The 19,922-nt window shown below is 46.7% G+C and overlaps 1 protein-coding gene across 4 annotated transcripts in view; it reads right to left on the bottom strand.

The window, feature by feature from the left end:
• Positions 1-6,028: 6,028 nt before the first annotated feature.
• LOC138303540 (zinc finger protein 169-like) overlaps positions 6,029-19,922 on the bottom strand; it is a 34,624-nt gene continuing 20,730 nt past the window's right edge. For 3 of the 4 annotated variants that reach the window (XM_069242771.1, XM_069242769.1, XM_069242770.1), the window contains 4 exons: positions 18,550-18,681; positions 14,417-14,491; positions 12,631-12,729; positions 6,029-7,695 (listed from right to left, as the gene is read on the bottom strand). In XM_069242771.1, coding sequence (XP_069098872.1) covers positions 7,091-7,695; positions 12,631-12,729; positions 14,417-14,491; positions 18,550-18,681 — 911 coding nt within the window. In that variant the 3' untranslated portion in view covers positions 6,029-7,090. Of the gene's footprint in view, positions 7,731-12,630; positions 12,730-14,416; positions 14,492-18,549; positions 18,682-19,922 lie in introns of all 4 variants that reach the window. The other variant, XM_069242772.1, reaches the window with a different exon arrangement.

Genomic DNA, 19,922 nt, shown 5'->3' with positions numbered 1-19,922 from the left:
ATTGGAAGAATTTTGCAAGTATCTTAATGAAAATGATGTGAACATTAAATTCACACATACATGTAGTGAGACCCACTTAGAATTTCTTGATGTGGAACTGTTTGTTGAGGACAACAAAATAGAGAGTAGACTATATCGCAAACCGACCTCATGTAACACTATATTGCACGCTACTAGTGCCTAGTGCTCATCCGCAGCATCAGATAGAGGCGATACCATTAGGAGAAATGATGAGAGCAAGGAGAAATTGCAGCAAGAATAGTGACTTTTATGAGGAGATTGGTAACATGGGACAGAGGTTCCTAGCTAGGGGCTACTCAGAGACCACTATACAAAAATCTATACGGAAAGTGTGAAATATACCGCGTACACAGACATTAGGCTCAGGTGTACATAAGTGTGATATACCTGAGAAAAACCGTGACCAGAAGATTAGAATCGTTTTAGATTATACGAAAAAGTCTCAGAAATTAATTAGGATCATGAATAAACATTGGTCTATATTAACTCGGGATGAACTACTAAAGCAGTACATTGGTAATAGACCGGAGGTTGTATTTAGGAGGGGTAACACCCTCAATAATATTCTAAGTCCTAGCTATCCATTGGAGAAAAACAAATCTGACTGGCTCAGTAAGCGCAATTTGTTTTTTTTTAAATGTGGTTCCTGTGCAGTATGTAAATGGGCGTAGCAGCCTAGGAAGGAATTCCATGATATGAGTGGTAACAAAGTGCCCATAAAATCGCACATAGATTGCAATACTAAATTTGTGGTTTATATGATTGTTTGCAAATGTGAAAAAATATATGTAGGCAGTACAATACGCCTGTTAAAAGTAAGAGTCTCTGAACACTGGAGGGCAATTAGTCAAGAAGATGAACGTTATCCCATAGCTTCTCATATGAGGATCTGCAATGCACAGGGGGTTCATAAGGTATTTAAATTTTTTGGTTTTGATTATTGTGAAGTGAATCAACGGGGTTGTAATTGAGAATTAACTTTAAGGAGAAGGGAATCACATTGGATTTTGAGGTTAGGAGCTGTTGAGCGGGGTCTTAATACGGACTATGAAATGGAATATTTCTTGGGAGATAAGTAGTCAGTGTATATGGATTAAGTTTATATATATATATATATACATATATATATATACACACACACACACACACACACACACAGGTGGGCAATTTCATATAGTTTGATTTTTAGATGTACAGTAGATTTCAGTTATAATAAATAGGTATAGTTATATTTAGGGTTAGGGATGAGTGCGCCAATTTGGATAAATTGGCTATGAATATGGTCATGATTTTAGACTACTTAGCCCTGATGGGGATTATATCGATTGCTCCTTCAATAATATACACTATAGAGTGATATATGCGAAACATGAAGGATGGGATCCTCTATGTTTACATTCATCAGAGATATCTGCTAATACACGTCAATTGCGTATAGAAAGGACTGTGGCCGGGGCTCCTAGTAAAGATGGCAACGCGGAGCCTCGGCGGATGTAATAGCCACAGACTGATATAGTCCGCTTTCTATTTCCATGATTTTGAGAACACGAACGCAAGTGAGTTTAGTCCGTTGTTTATTGTATTTATTAGACAGACGCTTAAATTGGTTACAGCCGTGGAGCCTCGGCTTCAACATTCGAGAGCGTACTCACTCGATTTATGCCATCGGGATCAGCTGGTGAGTCAGGAGTTAGATTTTGGACCTTTAACATATACTCTCTAGCAATACGTTTGGGTTTGAGGATTCTGCTAATGTACATAGAAGGGCTAATTTGATAATTCTGTATGTTTATTGTAGGAGATATTGGCTACGGAGATTTATTCAAAGGCAATTTAAAGGAACTGATTAGTGGTGAGTTGCAAGGCAGAGATAATGGTGCATAATACTCTTAAATAAGTTAATGGGAAGTATGATATTTGAGTATGTAATTCTATTTCAGCAGAGTCCATTAAAAGGTTTTGGAAGCACAGGGAGACATATTGTTAATATAGACAACTTGAGCCCATTTGGAAGGTAGGGTATATTGTACGTATTTAATTCCACATTTACGTCATGTATGGAGAATGTTTAATGGTTGGTGGGGAATTATCACAGATGTGGTGATATGTTTCTGAATATGCATGCTTACAGATACAACATTCAAATATTACACACTAGCTTTTGTCATGCTCACCTGGATCACAAATTGGATGTAATGTAATAATGCTGTCATCACTAAATTCTCACATAGTAGTATGGTTTGGTTTGGTTCCCACTGTATATAAGTGTTATATAGAATATGCTATTATGATTACAATCAGGAATGTTATTTTTATGTGACATACTAAAGTAGCGTTTATGGAAATATTATTTTAGGGGGTCCTGAGGAAATCCAGGGGCACTCCCCGGATGAAACACGTGTTGACGGACGAACTAAATAGTGGAAATTTTTGGATGGAGTAGATCATGTTTGGATTCTTGGAATAAGCTCGGATCTTCATTTGGAACTATGATGCTGATATGAATTTTTTTTTTTTGGGGGGAATTCGGACTATAGAGCGTGAAACTATACTAGGAGGAGGACAAGAATAAGATTGTTGTAATTTTGGTTTACTGTATGTTTTTTGGATGTTTTGTGATGTTTGGACGTAGGAAATGTTATTAATTTGGACACAATAATAAGATCTGAACAACTTACTTTTATTGTAGGTAATTTAATTTAATCTGTTCACATGTGCGAATACTTAATGTGTGACATCTGAGCTGTGGTGACTGTACTGACGTCTGAGCTGTGGTGACGTCTGGGCTGTGGTGACTGTACTGACGTCTGAGCTGTGGTGACGTCTGGGCTGTGGTGACTGTACTGATGTGTTAGCTGTGGTGACACTACTGACGTCTGAGCTGTGGTGACTGTACTGACGTCTGAGCTGTGGTGACGTCTGAGCTGTGGTGACTGTACTGACGTCTGAGCTGTGGTCATTGTACTGACATCTGAGCTGTGGTGACTACTGATGGTGTGAGCTGTGCTGACGTCTGAGCTGTGCGGACGTCTGAGCTGTGGTGACTGTACTGACGTCTGAGCTGTGGTGACTGTACTGACGTCTGAGCTGTGGTGACTGTACTGACGTCTGAGCTGTGGTGACTGTACTGACGTCTGAGCTGTGCTGACGTCTGAGCTGTGGTGACTGTACTGACGTCTGAGCTGTGCTGACGTCTGAGCTGTGGTGACTGTACTGACGTCTGGGCTGTGCTGACTGTACTGACGTCTGGGCTGTGGTGACTGTACTGACGTCTGGGCTGTGGTGACTGTACTGACGTCTGGGCTGTGGTGACTGTACTGACGTCTGGGCTGTGGTGACTGTACTGACGTCTGGGCTGTGGTGACTGTACTGACGTCTGGGCTGTGGTGACTGTACTGACGTCTGGGCTGTGGTGACTGTACTGACGTCTGGGCTGTGGTGACTGTACTGACGTCTGGGCTGTGGTGACTGTACTGACGTCTGGGCTGTGGTGACTGTACTGACGTCTGGGCTGTGGTGACTGTACTGACGTCTGGGCTGTGGTGACTGTACTGACGTCTGGGCTGTGGTTACTGTACTGACGTCTGGGCTGTGGTTACTGTACTGACGTCTGGGCTGTGGTTACTGTACTGACGTCTGGGCTGTGGTGACTGTACTGACGTCTGGGCTGTGCTGACGTCTGGGCTGTGGTGACTACTGACGTCTGAGCTGTGCTGACGTCTGGGCTGTGGTGACTACTGACGTCTGAGCTGTGCGGACGTCTGGGCTGTGGTGACTGTACTGACGTCTGGGCTGTGGTGACTGTACTGACGTCTGGGCTGTGGTGACTGTACTGACGTCTGGGCTGTGGTGACTGTACTGACGTCTGGGCTGTGGTGACTGTACGGACGTCTGGGCTGTGGTGACTGTACGGACGTCTGGGCTGTGGTGACTGTACGGACGTCTGGGCTGTGGTGACTGTACGGACGTCTGGGCTGTGGTGACTGTACGGACGTCTGGGCTGTGGTGACTGTACGGACGTCTGGGCTGTGGTGACTGTACGGACGTCTGGGCTGTGGTGACTGTACGGACGTCTGGGCTGTGGTGACTGTACGGACGTCTGGGCTGTGGTGACTGTACGGACGTCTGGGCTGTGGTGACTGTACGGACGTCTGGGCTGTGGTGACTGTACGGACGTCTGGGCTGTGGTGACTGTACGGACGTCTGGGCTGTGGTGACTGTACGGACGTCTGGGCTGTGGTGACTGTACGGACGTCTGGGCTGTGGTGACTGTACGGACGTCTGGGCTGTGGTGACTGTACGGACGTCTGGGCTGTGGTGACTGTACGGACGTCTGGGCTGTGGTGACTGTACGGACGTCTGGGCTGTGGTGACTGTACTGACGTCTGGGCTGTGGTGACTGTACTGACGTCTGGGCTGTGGTGACTGTACTGACGTCTGGGCTGTGGTGACTGTACTGACGTCTGGGCTGTGGTGACTGTACTGACGTCTGGGCTGTGGTGGCTCTTCTGACGTCTGGGCTGTGGTGGCTCTTCTGACGTCTGGGCTGTGGTGGCTCTTCTGACGTCTGGGCTGTGGTGGCTCTTCTGACGTCTGGGCTGTGGTGGCTCTTCTGACGTCTGGGCTGTGGTGGCTCTTCTGACGTCTGGGCTGTGGTGGCTCTTCTGACGTCTGGGCTGTGGTGGCTCTTCTGACGTCTGGGCTGTGGTGGCTCTTCTGACGTCTGGGCTGTGGTGGCTCTTCTGACGTCTGGGCTGTGGTGGCTCTTCTGACGTCTGGGCTGTGGTGGCTCTTCTGACGTCTGGGCTGTGGTGGCTCTTCTGACGTCTGGGCTGTGGTGGCTCTTCTGACGTCTGGGCTGTGGTGGCTCTTCTGACGTCTGGGCTGTGGTGGCTCTTCTGACGTCTGGGCTGTGGTGGCTCTTCTGACGTCTGGGCTGTGGTGGCTCTTCTGACGTCTGGGCTGTGGTGGCTGTTATGACGTCTGGGCTGTGGTGGCTGTTATGACGTCTGGGCTGTGGTGGCTGTTATGACGTCTGGGCTGTGGTGGCTGTACGGACGTCTGGGCTGTGGTGGCTGTACGGACGTCTGGGCTGTGGAGACTGTACTGACGTCTGGGCTGTGGTGACTGTACTGACGTCTGGGCTGTGGTGACTGTACTGACGTCTGGGCTGTGGTGACTGTACTGACGTCTGGGCTGTGGTGACTGTACTGACGTCTGGGCTGTGGTGGCTCTTCTGACGTCTGGGCTGTGGTGGCTCTTCTGACGTCTGGGCTGTGGTGGCTCTTCTGACGTCTGGGCTGTGGTGGCTCTTCTGACGTCTGGGCTGTGGTGGCTCTTCTGACGTCTGGGCTGTGGTGGCTCTTCTGACGTCTGGGCTGTGGTGGCTCTTCTGACGTCTGGGCTGTGGTGGCTGTTCTGACGTCTGGGCTGTGGTGGCTGTTCTGACGTCTGGGCTGTGGTGGCTGTTCTGACGTCTGGGCTGTGGTGGCTGTACTGACGTCTGGGCTGTGGAGACTGTACTGACGTCTGGGCTGTGGAGACTGTACTGACGTCTGGGCTGTGGTGACTGTACTGACGTCTGGGCTGTGGCCACAGGACAGTTGTAGATTTGTGGGGCCTGTACCGATGACGGCTCTTTCGTATGCTGTTTGTTTGTGATGTGCTGACTACAATGCTGAGGTGTTAGCTGCTGCAACAGTACCCTTAATTGAGTGCTTCCATCATACAGCTCTGCAACAGCAGCCTGGCGACATAACATTATTCTGCTGGTTGGCAACTCATTAGCACAAGTCCTGTGTCTTCCCTCAGTGACTTAGAGTTGTCGGTTACAGCTCCAGTCACGCACTTCTAGACTGGGACTCTTCTACGCACATTCAACAAAGCAAACCATGTGCTCAAGGCCTGCAAACAAAAAGGATGTGCACTATGGTACTTCTCAATTTCTCATCCATGTGGGACAAAGAGGGCCCTCTGTATGTACTGGACAACGGATTATGGAAGCGTGTTCAATGCATTACTTGTGCTGACTTTTAATGGTTCAGCTGGCTCAGACTTCAGCGCACTCTAGGTAAGATATGCAGGTCACACATTAAACCACTTTGGCCCTTCAAACTCCCCAAGTTGCGAACCCAAGCATAGTTTCAATAGGTAATTGCCACGCCTGTTATTGACAGCAGTACAACGGTAGCCAGTAGTCCACAAGATACAAGTTATTATTTCCTATCAGAGAAGGTATTTCGGAAGTGTTTAACCAGTCTTTTAAAACCATTTTTTTATGGCGCTCCTAGAGTCAATGGGCGATCGCTGCAGCACCCAGGTCATTTTTCTGCCCTAGAGGTTACAAGGCCTCAGTGTGTACAAACCAAGCTAATAGAGTTTTGACCAAAGAGGAAACACGGCCACTCATTTAGGTCCTGCAGGCGTAGGTGAAAGGGTTTGCGCTCAGCAGTGTAAGTCCATCTTCCAGAGGTAGAGACCAAGATGTGCAGACAAAAAGGACACCTCTGGAACAGCAGGAAACAAAGGCCGGGACCAAACAATCCCTTCTGACCTGCGCGCAACGAAGGAGGCAGTTAGCAGAGAGCGGTGACTTTCATGCCAGCGAAGAACGCAGCCTTATCGAAGAGGATATGTGACCTCAAGATAACTGCAACACCACCTGCATAACTGGAGTCTGCATTAGGCGCTCGAGAGCCTTCGGTGACAAGAAATACTTAAGGCCGGATTTAGAGTTTGGCAGACGGGTTACTCCATCACAAATGTGACGGATATTCCGTCCGCCATATTACATTCTCCATGGGATATAAAGGAATTGTAATACAGCGGGTGGGGTATCCGTCAGGTATCAACAGTGTAATCCCATCGGTCAAACTCTAAATAAGACCCAAAATGTTTCCTGGCTAGGTTCAATGTGTGCGCATGTGCAATGGGAAGAAAAGACCTTTCCTGGGGCAATATAAGTTAATGCTGTTCCCCGATGTGAAATAGTAAGTTCTTTGTGGTCCGTGCCCTTAAACAACACGTTGAGTAATTAGCACGTGGAAATGTCTCAAAGTTGTGCTGTTTCCTACTTCGCCAGGTGTGTCCTTTGGTGCTTCTTGAGGTTTCCTTTAAAAGTGAACCTCTTCTTGCATTCCACGCATTGGTACGGTCTCTCCCCAGTGTGGGTTCTCTGGTGCCCAAGCAGATGGTGCCTCAGGCTGAAGCGATTCCCACACAACGCGCAATGATAGGGCTTCTCTCCTGAATGCGTTCGCAAGTGTCTCGTAAGCTCGGTCTTTGTCTTGAAAGATTTCACACACTCAGTACATGAATATCGTCTCAAATTGACCTGTGGATTGATCTTGGTATTTCGATGAGATGTGAGGAGCCTTTCATTTAACAAATTGTTCCCCAAATCCCTGTACCCGTCCGATCTCTGCAGGATGGAGGCTCCCGGATAGTGCTTGGAATGATGACCTGGAGGAGGACAGGCGCCATCACACAGATGTGTTCTCCTTCCCAGTTCACGATTACTTTCTGGCCACAAACGAGTCAGAGAATTTGCTGGCTTCCCACAGCTCTTGAGACCAATCCCTTTACTTCTCTCAATCATTTCTCCACTTTCTCTAGCTTCTTCAGCTCCTGCTAGACAGTACCCAGATGTTCTTCTGTTGTTGCCGCTGTCTTCTCCTGCAGGATTGACAAAAAGTTACATCTTTAGTTTTCTGCAAAAAAAAAAAAAAAACGGTTTAAGAGTCTTCCAGAGTGATACATGTGGCTGTGCAGAGGGGTCCAAGTCTCCAAACGAACAGAGACAGAGTAACAGATCATTGCCTTGAGTTGCCATTCCAAGCCCCAAACCATGAGATGACATGATCTCTGTACATGGAAAAAAAATTCATTTTATTTTAAACCAGTGCAGAATAGATCACTATTTAGGAGTTAACTGCTAGCCACCTTCTTCCGGCAAATGCAATATCAATGAAAACTGTTTTCTTTCAGAGGTGAAGGGGTAGTTAAGGAGAGGCACATTAGGGAACTGTGAAGTGCCCTCCATATCCTCCCAGTTTTAACTGAACATATACTAGGCCCAATGAGGAACCCCGAGAGGAGGCTGACAACAGGAGAAACTCAAATTTTTCATTCACTTATTTTATTATCCTCTATATTACGGCCTTTTAATCTCATTTGGGAGCATTTGTGTTTGAACTGAATACTCAAAAAAGTTTTATTCTTGTAAATAAATGTTGGTCGGTTGTGTTTTCCTAAGGATTTCAATATGCATTAGTTCAGATTATCGTTCATTGAATATACAAATAGTTAACCAAATCTTTCTTCTGTCTGGTATCAAACCTACCAAGTAGCCTTCTGTGTTACAACCATGCGTCTTTCGAAAATAAAATAAGACCTCTCCCTTTTCGATATCTCCACCACTAAATTTGCATTTAATTTTTGGAGAGCTTAAGTGGTTGAAAATGAAACTTTTTGGCTTGTGTTGTGAACTCTAAAGAACCACAGTACATTTTACTGCTAAGTACTCATCCTTGAGTCTCTCAGCCTAGAGCTAATGCATCGTTTTCTGTATTATGTCTATCGATGAACCGTCAGCGTTAGTGCGCCGTACATCCAAGTCAGCATCAGAAGACGAAGCCAACATGTTTCTTCACTGTAGAGCGGCGGACACTGAGAATCAAGCAACATGGCAGGTCACGACCTGAATCAGATGACAGAACTGCAGGTCCATGCGCTGCGGTTTCATGACACTTGCAAGCGCTCCTCTGTCACACAGCATGAGGCTTCATAAAACAGGGGTAGTGAACATTGTTTTTTGATCCTTCCCATGGCCTCAATAAAGAGACAAGTTCAAATGGCAACGGATACAATGAATAAAGGAAGTCTGACATCACGCGGTGACCCTCTCCTGTAACCAAGGCTGGTACATGCTACGCGCCCCCCAGCAGCCCTTGGCAGATTTATGTGGCCACAGCTCGTTAGCCACTGTTAACTGGACCCTTCTGTCAGGAGAGGCTAGTGCTATGTGTGCAGCCTGCTGGAGACTGCTGCAGTCTCACTGCACCACAGAGGGAGGGCTCTGTGTGCAGTCAGGATGCTCCTGCAGCACACGGAGGATGCCTGCAGCGTTCACTGCTGTGCATGCAGCCTTCAGCAGCCCTATGCAGACTGATGCAGTCTCACTACACCACAGAGGGAGGGGCTCTGTGTGCAGTCAGGATGCTCTTGCAGCACACGGAGGATGCCTGCAGAAGCCTGGCCTCAGCCTCCCTTCTCACAGTCACTGCTGTGCATGCAGCCTTCAGCAGCCCTATGCAGACTGGTGCAGTCTCACTACACCACAGAGGGAGGGGCACTGTGTGCAGTCAGGATGCTCTGGCAGCACACGGAGGATGCCTGCAGAAGCCCGGCCTCTGGCCTCCCTTCTCACAGAGTCACTGCTGTGCATGCAGCCTTCAGCAGCCCTATGCAGACTGGTGCAGTCTCACTACACCACAGAGGGGGGCTCTTGTGTTGTCAGGATGCTCTGGCAGCACACGGAGGATGCCTGCAGAAGCCCGGCCTCTGGCCTCCCTTCTCACAGAGTCACTGCTGTGCATGCAGCCTTCAGCAGCCCTATGCAGACTGGTGCAGTCTCACTGCCCCGCAGAGGGAGGGGCTCTGTGTACACTCAGGACGCTCTGGCAGCACACGGATGATGCCTGCAGAAGCCCGGCCTCTGGCCTCCCTTCTCACAGTCACTGCTGTGCATGCAGCCTTCAGCAGCCCTATGCAGACTGGTGCAGTCTCACTGCCCCGCAGAGGGAGGGGCTCTGTGTACACTCAGGACGCTCTGGCAGCACACGGATGATGCCTGCAGAAGCCCGGCCTCTGGCCTCCCTTCTCACAGTCACTGCTGTGCATGCAGCCTTCAGCAGCCCTATGCAGACTGGTGCAGACTCACTGCCCCGCAGAGGGAGGGGCTCTGTGTGCAGTCAGGATGCTCTGGCAGCACACGGAGGATGCCTGCAGAAGCCCGGCCTCTTGCCTCCCTTCTCACAGAGTCACTGCTGTGCATGCAACCTTCAGCAGCCCTATGCAGACTGGTGCAGTCTCACTGCCCCGCAGAGGGAGGGGCTCTGTGTGCGGTCAGGATGCTCTGGCAGCACACGGAGGATGCCTCCAGCGTTCACTGCTGTGCATGCAGCCTTCAGCAGCCCTATGCAGACTGGTGCAGTCTCACTACACCACAGAGGGAGGGGCTGTGTGTGCAGTCAGGATGCTCCTGCAGCACACGGAGGATGCCTCCAGCGTTCACTGCTGTGCATGCAGCCTTCAGCAGCCCTATGCAGACTGGTGCAGTCTCACTGCCCCGCAGAGAGAGGGGCTCTGTGTGCACTCAGGATGCTCTGGCAGCACACGGAGGATGCCTGCAGAAGCCCGGCCTCTGGCCTCCCTTCTGACAGAGTCACTGCTTTGCATGCAGCCTTCAGCAGCCCTATGCAGACTGGTGCAGTCTCACTACACCACAGAGGGAGGGGCTCTGTGTGCAGTCAGGATGCTCTTGCAGCACACAGAGGATGCCTGCAGAAGCCCGGCCTCGGCCTCCCTTCTCACAGAGTTCACTGCTGTGCATGCAGCCTTCAGCAGCCCTATGCAGACTGACTGGGGTAGCTTCAGATGACTGCACACTGGGTGTCTACAGTAACAGATGCAAATGCACTGTGCACGGGCGGCTGCGGCCCACTGGGGGCAGCGCACCATGTACCAGCCCTCACATAGGCCAGTGCATCACCTGCAGCTGGCTACGTCCCATACCAAGCACTGAGCTCCACTGGATTCTCTGCACTGGCTTTCTCTTCTCAGAGTTTTATGCTGTGTGTGGCCAGTGTCAGCGTAGCGTCTAGAATGATACGGCTAACCACTCGAGGCGCTGGACCTCTCTTCATTTACAAGAGAGCACCCTTACACAGAGATGGTTAAGGACAGAGGAAAGGAGGGTGCTAAAATCTGATGCCTCAGGCTGTGAGAGCAACATGGTTACTACAGGGGTGCACATGCACACCCCTGCTTTTTAAGCCGTTCACGGCAGGCATCAGCACTGCAACAACCATGCAGTGTTCAAGGCCACTGACTTTGAACTGACGCTCTTGATTCTGCAGTACGCTGACAACACTGTCTTGTTTGACTCAACAAACGTAGGGCTTCACCATCCCTCAACTGCATTGGTGCTAGTTGTAAGGAAAATCATCTGATGTTTAATGATTATGAATCAAATATAGTAGTCTCCTTCCAAGCTTATAAGAAATAGCAATTAAAGTACCACAGCATAGATGCTTAGCAGGGTATTCCATGAGAAACGTTAGCACGCAGCACACCGAGCAGCTGTATCAGTCACAGTGCTCTGTTACACCACGAAAACACAATAATAAAACTCTTTGCGGATAAAGCCCAGGCTCGAAGTCATACACGCCAGGTTTATCCCAGCTCTAAAGTATGGACCAGAGGCTTTTCTGGGGAAACCAGACCTCTGGCTTAATCAAATTTAGCGAAAACGCTTCAAGTTAGTTTTTTTTTTTTTTTGGGCTCAGACTACTGCCAGTCAATCGCACATTGGTTTGGTACTTCGCCTTTCAAAGCAAACTTCTGTTCTTCATGGCGAGTTCTTCTGATTCTGATCCAGGGTCTCAGCTGCAGAGTCAGGCTCTTTAGGAGCACAACTATGCCAGGACCTATCATTTTATAGGCAGTCTTATAACAAACCATGGATTGAGGGCTTTAACAGGACATTTGTTCAAAAAGAAATGATACGAATGCAATCAGATGCCCCTCCCCCTAATCAATACTGAAATGTCCCTGGCACAAAAGTTAAGTCATTACATTTACTAATGATCAGATAATTCAAAGGAAGGACAACTTGCCACTAAAGCTGCAGCCGCGGTCTAGGCACACAGTAGCCTGACTATCGGTGAACCCCAAGCTGAGTGATGAATAAACTGGTCATTATAAATCTTGGGGAATCACTTCTGACCTTCACGTTTAATCTCATTCCCAACTGGACCCCTCATGAGTCTGGTTTACTTACCATTTATTTTCCATCCCTGCCCCTTTCTAATTCTCCCAAGTTTAAGACCACAGTGTTTTAGTTGCCGTTTCCGGTCTCATCCTTACATACCTCTTAGTTTTTGTTTCTTTTCCTGTGTTAAGTCTTATTTTTATTTGCACATGTCTGGTGCAAGTATCAAGCTTCACATCAGCATTCCTAGCAAAGGGATTATATGAACTGATATTGATTAAACATTGCTGGTACTCGTTCCGCTTTTCTAATAGTTCTCACTCTAACAATAAGGCAAAAAAGCGAGCATAACAACAGCCACAAAAGCTGTTAAAGGGAAAAACCAAGTGTGCATCGGCCAGCTGATCGCACAGAACCTAAGTCTATCTGACAGTGCCTGGCGCCTTCAGCGTAGAGATTGCGTACAATGACTTGAAGATCATTCGGCGGAACATGTCGAGAGCTGGATGGATGGTCTGAAGATGCAGTGCTGCTGAGCCCCCTTCACCCCTTAATAGTTTTAATAAACTACACAATAAGGTACAAAAAAAATAAAAAATAAGTAAAGAGTTACTTACCTATGGGTCTAGCGACACTTTTAATAATCTTCATGGCATGATAGTCCATGAAACTTGTCTCTTCTTCGTCTTTTATGCAGAACGCAATGATCTCATGTCCTGCAACATGGAGACAAGAAGTACAGCATTGAAGCGGGCACAAATGTGTCATTTTTTGCTGAAGGTGGTGGGGGAAAAGTGCTAGAGCTGCCCTAGAGAGACCCCTTTAGACATTCAAAACTAACAGGACAGCTAGTCAGAAGTGTACGAACAGCAGGGCTAACACTAGAGACTTTATTGTCTTCGACCAGTCCGTTAGCGGTGCAAGAAGGAAGATATACACAGATTAAGAGAACAGCAAAGCAGTAAAGTGCCTCACTAGGTGTCACAAAGCTCAGCAGGAAGATCTGGTCACCTTATTAAGTTATTTAAATAAGAACTTAGCAAAAAAATGTAGAATCCTTTCTATTTGCCAACCAACACACATTTGGAAATCAGGAAACCAGTTACCCACAATAAAAAAGGACCAACCAAAATCAACTGCCCAAAAATATGTGCAAGCACTGCACCCAGAGTAAAGACCTGTTTAGGTGTAGGCACCTCGTATCACCCCAAAAAAAAGAAAGAAAAAAAAAAAAAAAAAAAAAGAAGAACACAAGCCTAGAACAAGTAGATATCATTTACCATGCAATTCCAAGATGTGCACATCACACAAAGGCCATTAATGCTTGTGAAATACAAAGAAAAGTAACAACACCCTCTGACATGAGAAGACATCACTAACTGCAGAAGTGGTCACATTTTCAGGAGTCGCGTAGGAGCGAAGATGATGGTTGGCCCATTTTAAAATGATGCATGAGGGATGCACCAAATATGCTTTCAACATTGCTTGTTCTCATAACTGCTTATACCATCAACTTACATCATTACAAACATTGCACCCATCAAAAAGTGCACCTTTAACTAACACTGCACCAACCACATCCTCCCAAGCCTAAAGAACTCCCCACACTCATCTTGTGGTAACCGTCAGCAACTCTCCACTATGAGGGAATGTCCTCAAAAAATAAACCCCAAGCAAATCTAAGCAATCTGCAAAAATTCCTTCTGAGCCCAAACACATTCCACAAACTACAGGGTAACGCCCAGCAATACCCCCAGCCGGACTACTAAAGAGCTTTCTTTACAACCAACTCGTCCTACAGTTACAGCTACAACCTGCCCAGACTGGATTCCAAACGATGAGAAGCTGAATGGGCACGAGTCTCCGCATGCACTGATCTGAACTGGAAGTAAGAACAACAATACAGGGATCAAAACACTTTATGCCGTGCACCAGAAACCATCCGATGCTGCTTACCAGACTGAGCAGCACAGGGATCCAGGGAACTGCTCAAGCCTGAATCGCCTCCTTCTTCGCACAAAGAACAGAAACAGTTCAAATGGCAACCAGTCGCTCGGAGAACAGGCTGGTGACCTGCAGAGTCCTACAAGGCTCAACCTTGTCACGTCCACTGTTCAATGCACACAACTCCCACAATCACACTATTTGAAATCTTCGGTGTGACTTGCTACAACAAAGCTGACATGGTAATCTTGCGTGTACCAAGATACCTGGGATCCCAACCTGCTCAACTGCTTACATAAGATGAGTATATGGATAAGTAAGAACCATCTCGAGCTCACTCTTGACAAAACCAGCAGCCTCATTTGTTGCAGTCGGTTGGTACTCTACTCCTGCCTTGGCCAAACAGCCTCAGCATCTAGGTTCACCCAGTGGAGAACCAAAAAACCTTGAGTTACTCACCTGAGTTGGAGTCACTGCTGCTTTTTCGGACTTTCTCACCAAGATGATCGCTGGAAACTGCAGCCGTCTCATCACCTTCCTCAAACAAATGTTAATAGTGAGTTATGAAAAATACATTAAACAGCTAAGACACAGTTTTAACTTTTGCAGAAATACAGTACAAAAAATGTACAGCTCAGGAATATACCTGCATGCCATAGTACAGACTGCAGGTTTAACTAAATGAACTGAATTTCAGCGCTTTCTACACTTCTTTCTAGGTTGGTGATTAGGTAGGACTCAATCTTCTAGTACACTGATGAGTTAACATGTTGGTTGAGGTGATCACTTACGTGCATAATTTGAATGTTTTGTGTGATGTCCAGAGAACGTGCCCCCAAGATGTCACAGCACACTATGCATGAAGCAATAACAGGTGGACCCTTTAGGATATGAAGAGTTTGTTTAGCGTAAGGCCCTTAGATTCTATCGAAGCGATAAAAAAATGTTGTGAATCAATAAAAAGATTTTTTGTAATGAATGTACATTCCAAGGCCACAGAGGTGGCCTCATCTCACTGTCTTGCATCTTCACCAGAGACTTGCAGGCTCTTGAAGACTACCATTCACCATCACAGAGGATAGCGCGCTGCCTGCTGCTGTACACTATAAGGCTACCCATGTGACACTGCCTTTCCCTTATAAAGTATCAGAGACATATATGGCCAGACCATCTTCCTTCTAACAAACCTCCTCAATTCCTAGTCTCTTGCTCCTCTTTAAGAAAGATACGCCAAGATTGCAGATACATGGAATATATGTGTGTTGGAGATGGCCCTTTTTGCAGGGTTATCACCAAACTTTTTGACCCCTTTTCCTATTTTATCAGATCTGTTTTTGCTGGTTTATTGTCTCTGTGCACTTTACCACTGCTAAACATATGCTCTCTGTCTAACTTGTATTGTTGATTCGTTTATCCATGATTGGCATATTTTATTTACTGGTAAGTCCCTAGTAAAGTGCACTAGAGGTGCCAAGGGCCTGTAAATAAAATGCTACTAGTGGGCCTGCAGCACTGGTTGTGCCACCCACGAGTAGCCCTGTGAACATCTCAGACCTGCCACTGCAGTGTCTGTGTGGGCAGTTTTAAACTGCCAGTTCAGCTTGGTAAGTGTACCCACTTGCCAGGCCCAAACCTTTCTTTTTTATACATGTAAGGCACCCATAAGGTAGGCCCTAGGTAGCCCTATGCGCAGGGTGCATTGAATTTAGAAGGTAGGGCATGTACTGATGTGATTTACAGTGAAATACTGCCAAATTCATTTTTCAGTGTTGCAAGGCCATCTCTCTCATATGTTAACACGAGGGCTGCCTTTAAATATCCTTAAAGTGTAGTTGCCCTTTGAGAGCAGATTCAAAGTTTGGGGTCTCTGAACTCACAATTTAAAAATACATCTTTTGGTGAAGTTGTTTTTTAGGATTGTTAGTTTGAAAATGCCACTTTTAGAAAGTGGGCATTTTCTTGCTTATACCATTCTGTGCCTCTGCCTGCTTGTGTATTCAACGTCTGGGTCAGACTGACAGTGGGGCTGTTGTGAATTCCCTCTAGACAGTGACACAAAGGGAGCTGGGGTGTAGCCTGCATATCCTGATGGGCCATCTGGGCTAGAGTGGAGGGAGAAGTGGTCACTTACACCTGAAAGGACTGTGCCTGCCCACACACAATGCAGTCTCCCTGGAGTGTGTCTGGGTCCAGGCCTGGGCATGACAGGATCTTGTGAAAAACAGAGACTTTCCTTTGAAGTATGCCTACTTCAAATGCAGAAAGAGGTATACGTAGTAGACCCAAAACCCCAGACTTTTAGAATCTTTCTGGATCAAGAGGAACCTCTGCCAAGGAGAAGAGATGAAGAACTGGCGGAGGAGTACTGCGCCTTTGCTGGGTTGGCCTGCACCGTGACCTGCCAACGCTGCACCACCCTACTTCACACCACAACCCTGGTTTCACAGACGCCACCATCTGACGCCGCCACCGAGCCGCTGCTTACACGTGACCTGTGGGCCCTGCACTCCGGCATCGCCTTGCTCACACTGAAGCCTGGGCATCCCCAACGACGACACTGGCGCTGCAGCCTGCACCGTGGCTTGTGGACTCCGTACGTGAGGTACACAAAGCACCGTCCCATTCTGCACCGCAGCCCCGGTCTGCTGACAACAGCACCATCGACTCCAGTGTTGCCACCAGGGGTCCCTGTCCGCACCGCAACCCGTGGACGACACTGCACGTAGCACTGCCCCGCTTCACACCGCAGCCCCGGTCTCACCGACGCCGCTGGATGCCATCACCAAGCAGCTGCGTGCACAGTGACCTGTGGGCACTGCATCGTCCCACTTTGCACCGCAGCCACAACGCCATCCACGCAGGCGCTCCTGACTTCATCAGCCCAGAGTTCGATCTGAAACGTGTGTGACTTCAAGGGCCCAACGACCCCTGCACCGACCTCCTGAACAGACACCGCGACGTCACTCTCCGGATCTCATCACGAGAATCACAACGCCCTGCAATTCCAAAGGTATTGTTTGCGGGTCTTCCTGACACCATAGCTGGTCTGCGACATCGTGGCCGGCTTGAACTATTGGCTTTGTTGATCACAACGCCGTGATAGCCCCAGGTGGAGCTATCGACTTCAAGGCACTGTCTTTCAAAGTAATTCTTGCAAAATGCATATCTTTCCTAAAACTGTTGTGGTGTCCTTTTGTAGTGTTTTCACTTATTACTGTGTGTTACGTGCAAATGCTTTACACATTGCTTCTGAGATAAGCCTGACTGCATGTGCCAAGCTACCAAGGGGATGAGCAGAGGTTATCTAAGCGGGTATCTCCCTTATCCCGACTAGAGTGAGGGTCTCTACTTGGACAGGGTGCAAACCGACCACTAACTAGAGACCCCTTTTTTAACAGTGTGTAAAAGCATGCACGAGCGTAGTTGAGAGCAAAAAGTGATTTTAAATGTACATCACTTTCAAAGGTAGTTGTGGTTCAGAATATGTAGTAACAACTACTTTCTTGTAATGAACTTGAGCAGTGTAGTAAGTAGACCTAGTATTTCTTTCTCAGCTCCGCACTGTGAAATTGTAGGGAGAAATAGACTGGAAGGAGTTGAACCGGCCGTTCGCACTTTTAATGCAGTTGTAATCATGGTCAGTGGCCTTTGTTTTGTCCTATCTGCTGGCACAATTCAACTTTAATTAGATATTACAGGAGAGAAGTGGTGTCATGTTAAAAAAGATGTGATGTCGGAACTGGTCTGTAATAAAGAAATTATGACAGTTACTTGCATTCTTATTATAGATCTCTATGTCTCGTCTGTGCCCATGCAATTTCCTAACCATTATTTTGTCCATACTTCTGCGTAACTGTGTCCTACTGTAGTACAATGAGGAGGAAGGAACTCCACCTTGAACTTTCTTTTCTTCTCGCAGTCTCTTTCCCTCTGCCCTATTGCTATGAATGTCTTCATGCCCACATCAACTCTCCACTAATGCTTAGCCCTGCCTCGGAGCAGCGCTATGACTTTTTTACCTTGTCTGTAGAAAGTGCGAGAAAACTTCTCTATACTGCAGTCTCGTTTTACTCTTTAATAATTTGTTTTCCATAAGAGGTTTGACTCGTAAACCTTTACTTACCAATTCTACAGTTTCTAAAACATCTATTTTTCATTTTCACAAAGAAAAAGAAATGATTCCTACTCAAATGAATATTGAGGACAGTTAATGTATTCATATAGTCTGTGTAGTATACTGATGTTACAGCTGAATGTGGATTTCCTTGGCCTTTGGGTTATGAAAATAAAGTTCTTGGGCTGCCAGGACGTTTATGGTTAATGAAATTTGGAAACAGGATCATGCTTTTACTTCTAGAATGAGGTCACCCAAAGCCTTTGACGCTACCAACACACCGAGGTCCAGGTACCACAACATGAAGCTCATAGAGAACAAACTTCAACTCACAAATAACCCAACAGAAAATGTTATGAGGAAAAGCCAAGCCTGGGTCTGAGCATGCTTTGGACAGTGCCTGGGCCACGGCTTACAACGCAGTGTGTAAACACTCGCTCTCAAGAGTTGCTCAAGAGAAGGAACGCACGTCACCTACCGGGCTGCACAATGACCAGCCTCGCCAAGGCGCTGATCTCCACGGGCTTCATTGAGCTGGGGTGTCGAAGCTGGGTGCACTCGCTGGGGACTCCGACTGCACCCTCCTCCTTGGCCTGAAGCGGTCGCGCTCCTGCAACAAAGGGAACGTTATAGGTTTCATTCATCCATTGTTGTCAAAATCATCATCCCTTTTTAACCTTCCACAAACATTGTGTTGTGTAATAAATACATAAAAAGAACACAGCAGAACTAAACGGAAGTTCATCTATGGTTCAATGTCGGCAAGTGGCAACATTAGAGTCTTCAGAAGAGAAGCGAGTGCTGATCCTTGAAAGCCAATCTCTGGCCCCGTTTCGCTGTCATGGAAGCAAGAGTTTGGAAGGAAACTTTGGCAAACTTCCTGTTCAAGACCTTACATGCAAGCTAAACCGTTTAGAATCAGATCCTTTGATTCATCAGCAGCCAGGCGAGTGATATCAGTGCAGCAGACACACGACTGGATATTTTTAGGCAGAGCATTGAATACTTTAGTATGGAGCGTGTTCATCGGTGATTATAATTAAGGCTCCCAGTTTTCAGTTTTACAGCTAAATACAGACAGAAATCGGCATGTTTCCGGTCTGTATTTATTTTAAAAAGAGGAAAAATACAGAAAATTGTATATCTTTTAATCAAATTAATATGCTGTTCTTCTTGAATTCCATGTCATTAGCAGTGCAGATGGACAGCATGGGGAGTTAAAAAAAACTGTATGAGATTTCCTTAAATGACTGCATTTCTCAACATACCTCTGTGCTAAAATGCTATTTTTCATACAGGTGTAATTTCTTATTGTTATTTTTGTCTTCATAATATGCTAAAACCCGGCAGGCTGCAATTTATGAGTGCACGTTTATTGGTTAAATAAATCTGAAAATATACATATTACAACTTTATTTATTCACAAAACATAAAATAAATGTGGATAAATGTGAATAAGATAGCCTCAAAAATAAATGTAGATAAAGAGACAGTAATGTTCAATAAATACCATCAAACCGTAATTACAATACTTGCGGCAGAAGGACAAGAGCATTTCAGTGGTGTGATCTTCTGCTGGAATTTTAAGACACACATCAACATTACAATGATTGATCCCAGTCATGGCCTTTCTTGATCACTTAGACTAGCCCAGAAAATATATCACTCTGAGCTGCAGTACTAGATTAATACTTGCTAGTGTCACAAGATATTATTGCACAATTAAAATACAAATTTGAAATGAATGTAATAAATCATTTTATACCTCAGTTGGACAACCGGCTATGGCTGCACTTATCAAAAGTTTTGGCCCCAGAAAGGGGGAAATTGTTTGGTCACGCTACGAAAAAT

The sequence above is a fragment of the Pleurodeles waltl genome, chromosome 7 (assembly GCF_031143425.1).
Source record: "Pleurodeles waltl isolate 20211129_DDA chromosome 7, aPleWal1.hap1.20221129, whole genome shotgun sequence".
NCBI classification, from domain to species: Eukaryota; Metazoa; Chordata; class Amphibia; order Caudata; family Salamandridae; genus Pleurodeles; species Pleurodeles waltl.
Note: the sequence above shows the minus strand (reverse complement) of the source record. Positions and strands in the feature narration are given on the sequence as shown.